Below are 5000 nucleotides of genomic sequence, written 5' to 3' on the forward strand. Positions count from 1 at the left end.
AAAACAGTTCCGATTTGATTATCATTTTCTAAAGCACTTAAGACGACGAAAGTTCTTTTCCATGGACCTTTGTCATCCGGCGTTAGAGTTTGTACCCCAAGCCTCTAGTGACGTGTTTGGAAGCGAGTTCAGGGGGCGCAAAACAAAAGTTTTAAGTCAGGAAACTCGAATTTTAGAGATACATCTGCTTCACGACCTAATTTTGTGATCACAAATGATAAAGGCTGCTGTACCAATAGACATTATTCATAAATAGCGGTCAAGAAATTATTAATTTGTCATTATGCTAATCATCCTTACTAGCCTCACTTTGGAGCAAAAATTCTTTTGAATTTTGTTCGTCCTAACGAGGCTAGTAAGGATGATTAGCATAAAGACAAAAGAATAATTACTTAGCCGCCATTTATGAATACGGTCTATGTCAGCGAAGAGAGAATCGCACAGTCACAAGGCTGGTCATCCTTCCAATCCACACTATCGTACGCTCCCTTGCTTGAGCGATTTTGATTTCGACTTCGCCCTAAATCATGTGAAAGCCAAGACCATTTAAAACGCACAACTGTTTGTGTTTTCAATTCAAGGATAAAATAAACCGCTAACATACCTAGGAATTTTTTCTTCATATTAATGGGAAATTCAAGAAACACTTCCCAGAAGTTTTCAATGACAGGATGATGTCGATAGTACTCGCCTTTGTACTCGGCAACCTGCAAAACACGTAAGCTAAGCATGACAATAATTACCGACCTAGTGGTTGGGTACAGGGATGGGCTTTTACTTCGTGTAGAAGACACACATGACGTAAAACAATAGAACAAAAATCGTGAAACAATACCTAATCAGGGCCCAGTTGTTCGAAAGCACTTTAACCTAATCCAGTGTTAGCGTAAACTTTGGTTTCGTGTTTTCAACTTTTCGGTAAAAGTTTTTTTTAGTTATTTTTGTTTTCGAAGATTGACTTCCTCTGATGTAAAGTTTTAGCGAATATCAGCGTTGAAAAGCATTTGGGAGTAGAGAAATAAACTCCTGGGTTAATTTTTAATCTGGGATTAGCATTAATCGGCTTTTGAACAACAGGGCCCAGAATGCTAAATCCCTAAAGACCCCTAAAGCTTTTGTTACGTCATGTGCGTCTTCTACACGAAGTAAAAGCCCACTGATGGTGCAGTACTGAGAGCACACGCCTCCCACCAATGTGGCCTGGGTTCGATTCCCAGAGTCGGCGTCGCTAATTTCCGTTTGGTAAACAAGCGATGTCATTTATGACGGTCGATGCAATTCTTAGTAACCAAGCCTTTTTATTCGGTTAGATCTCAATAAATTGTTAGGATTAGCGTCATTTACATACTGTAAGATAGCAAGGTTCTTTCGGTGGTGTAGAGGTTAAGTGCATTAGATCTTTAGCCATTGAACCGAGTTCGACATCGTTCGATCAACTTTTTCTAAGGTTTTTTCTCATTTTTTTTTCTTAAATTCTAAGTGACATACGCTGCTAATCTAGGCCTAGATTAAGCATTTTTGTCCTAATTTACAAAACGACAAACTTAACTACAGTGAAAATTGTTCTAAGCGTCGTCCAAATGACATCGCTTGTTTACGAAAGGGAAAATGGCCTCGGCGTCATATGTGGGTTGAGTTTGTTGGTTCTCTACTCGGCACCGAGAGGTTTTTCTCCGGGTAATCCGTTTTCCCTCTCCTCAAAAAGTAACGTTTGACTTGATTTGCGTTAATTGTTGATTTCAGTTTACAGTGTCACCAATTCGTGCTCCGGCGCTAGAACGACGAGACACTTAAATAAATTTCCTTTCCTTTCACCACTGTCCTCAGCATTTCTCATTAGCCTCAGATTCGGATTTTAAAGTAGCTCGACCAGCTGATAACTTCTTGCATGTCATTAGCGAACCGTGAAAATAGTTATCGTCGTCATCGTGATCGTTATCGCTAGCGTCAGAATCAAAAACCGTCACCAACGTCACGGTCACCACCACCACCACCACCACTGTCGTTACCATCACCACCGTCACGTCACTGTCACCACTACCACCATCACTACCACTAATAGGAGACGCGGACGGCAACCGGAAGTGAAATGTTTTCCCTTTTAACTCGTCTTAACACAACCACATTTACAATGACAAATATTGGAGATGATTAGTATAAAAATCAGGGAGACACCACTGTCCTGGCATGCGAAATGTTCTTTTCCGGTTGCCGTTCGCGTCTCACTACCAAATAGGGAGCTTAAGCATGCGCGCTTTTGAGACAGTTGTGTCTCCCACATTTTTATACTAATCATCTCTAATGGAGAAAAGATACTTAGCAATGTAAATGTGGTTGTGTGAAGACAAGTTAAAAGGGAAAACAGCTCACTTCCGGGTCCGTCCGCGTCTCAAAAACGCGCGCGCTTAAGCTCCCTAATACCACCACCACAACAACTACCAATGCAACCACCACAATCACTACTACCATCACCACTGCCGTCAACACCACCACCATCACAACCACCGCTGTCACCGCCACCGCCACCACATCGATCGTCGAGATTCGATCGTCCTAAATTGGCGGTCATTTGAACCAGGTAAACGTCCACTCATTTGCATTTGCAACAATCAACTTCTTTGGTGTAGTTTAGAATCTGGCTGCTATTCCAGTGCACACTCGGAACCTAATACAGTACAGACTAGTGCCGTTACACTGTGCCAACTAGGAGGCAATTGCAAAGATGCCTATGGCAATGTTTCAATCCAGTATTCTGACCTTCTCAAGTTCTCTGAAATCATAGTCTTGACATCCCACTACCATCTGCATGAGCTCCTCAGGATGAAAGAATTCCTGTCACCAAAAAACATTTGCTATCACTGAGATATTACGAAACTCTTTTCAAATCATTACCGCCACTTTCAAGTCTTCTTTCTAGCTTTCTCAGAAAAGTGCTTCCATATGGCCAAAGCTCTAGTCGAGCTCTGCAAGTTCATACTCCTTTCATGCCGAACTAAGCGAGTAAGCTATGATTTTTATCCCATCAATATCAGGTTCCCAAAATGAACCCATTGCGGATGTTTTGGACAGCACCGAAACATTTTGGGCGCTTTTAAGGGTTCAAGGCATAAAACTAGTTGGATGAATCAATATACACTGGATAACTCAATTGGTTTTGCTAGCGTTTATCCGATGGATAGTGATTTATCCGGTGAATAGCGTTATCCACCTTTTCAACAACCGAGGCCAGCTGGTTAGAGCGTATCACGAGACTAGACTAGTTTATAAATAAACCCTTGAAATTACGTGTCACGCCTTTCCACAATTTCCAAGGATGCGCACATGACTTTCATTATTAAAAACTAGATCATTGCATGGATACTTTTCCTTTGACACGTCCTTTGCAGTTTGTCCTTCCTACGATGTTTTTCACACGTTCGTCGCTACCTAAGTAGCACTATTACTCACCAGAACCTTTCCGCCACATACGCGATGAAAGCCTGTAGAGAACGCCTGGAACTGCTTTTCCACTGACTTGTTTAGGTAATAATCAATATATACATCGACATATTCCTGTCTAAACAGGAACAAAGCACGAAAACGGTCATTTCTTTTCCAAAGTCTGGGCGAAATTGGGCAGAGAATCACACAATGACCATGATAACTGGATTGAATTATGAGATAAGATTTTATCCTAAAATTCGCAAAAAGGCGCATTCTTTTTACTCGGAATATTCAGTTTATCTGTTTTTGTTTGTTTGTTACGAACGTATTCCATTTTCAAAATGAAAGGCATGGTATTGTTTTCCGAAATTCCGGTAGCAGAATAAAAGGAATATTATAAACAGACAACGCTTTAAATAGAGCACGTGTCTTTATGTTAGTTTTTCTGGTGGAAAATTCGTCAGGTTATGCAGTTTATCGATTGGTTTCAAGGTCGAACCCAGACTCTCCCGAGCCTTAGTTTTTTTCTCCTCGGCAAAAATCATCCACAGTTACGGAAAACATGTTTCATTTCGCAAACCGTTACTCTAGTTATTCTGTTACCGGTAAGGGAGAAACTGAATAATTCCAAACGAATGCGCTCAAAGGAAATGGGCCGAATAGTTTTGTCCCGCAGTACTTTTGGCGATTAAACTGCGAAAAAGTCATCATTCAGATGGTTGTCTGGCACTAAACTTCATTTGGGAGAAATGAAAACTCCATTTGTCAAAAAGAGCTTATTGCTTCACTTCAGTTTTCTGTTAATGGTATTGAATGCTAATACACATCAAAATGTTATTCTTGAAGGTCCCTATCGCGTAAATGAAGTTTAAATCGGTGTTAATTAATGAAAGTATATTCACCTCAACGATACAACTATTAACACAAATAATTGGAGATTTTGTGCTACCAAGAGCAAAAGGTGTAATCATATTCCTAAAAAATAAAGGTTGGTAGACCAGGAGAGACGTATGCTGTACAGAAAGTACCTGTTATCAGAATTGACTGAGGTGTTGCCACCATCTGGGATCAAATCCACGTAATCGAGTTCTCCGTATTTATCCCGGATTATCTGAAAATAAAATAAACCCAAGGAACATTAACCATGAAGTCCTTGAAATCCGAAAAATCTATTTGTACCAGTTGATTTACAATCGTTTGCTGACAGGAGAACCAAAGCTTGTCACAAATTTTTAAACAATCACCAGAAATTCTTCTGTATTATCTTGATCAAAATCCAGCTCATCTAGGTTTGTAGTCATTATATTTTGCGGGCGAATAGCAACAGGTATTATTATAAAATTGCAATTTCGCACACCCATTTGTTATAATATATTTACGTATTTACATGTGTAAGTAAATGCCCCGGTGATAGTAGCAAACCGGGATGACCACTTGCCTTCATATCGTGCTTACATGATGCCAACGTGATTTCACATCTGGTATACATGAAAACACACTTAACGTTAATTAAATACATGTACGAAAGGATTGACGAAATTAACGCATTCGGTACCCGTTCCAGTCCAGCGAGAGGT

At 40.2% G+C, this 5000-nt stretch overlaps 1 protein-coding gene across 2 annotated transcripts in view; it reads right to left on the reverse strand.

Moving 5' to 3' along the window:
- The window catches only part of LOC138032647 (probable E3 ubiquitin-protein ligase HERC4), a 52441-nt gene that overhangs the window by 1959 nt on the left and 45482 nt on the right, over positions 1 to 5000 (reverse strand). For both annotated transcript variants that reach the window (XM_068880355.1, XM_068880354.1), the window contains 4 exons: positions 4452 to 4534; positions 3448 to 3556; positions 2758 to 2832; positions 605 to 707 (listed from right to left, as the gene is read on the reverse strand). In XM_068880355.1, coding sequence (XP_068736456.1) covers positions 605 to 707; positions 2758 to 2832; positions 3448 to 3556; positions 4452 to 4534 — 370 coding nt within the window. The remainder of the gene's footprint in view (positions 1 to 604; positions 708 to 2757; positions 2833 to 3447; positions 3557 to 4451; positions 4535 to 5000) is intronic.

Source organism: Montipora capricornis, chromosome 14 (genome assembly GCF_036669925.1).
Source record: "Montipora capricornis isolate CH-2021 chromosome 14, ASM3666992v2, whole genome shotgun sequence".
Classification (NCBI taxonomy): domain Eukaryota; kingdom Metazoa; phylum Cnidaria; class Anthozoa; order Scleractinia; family Acroporidae; genus Montipora; species Montipora capricornis.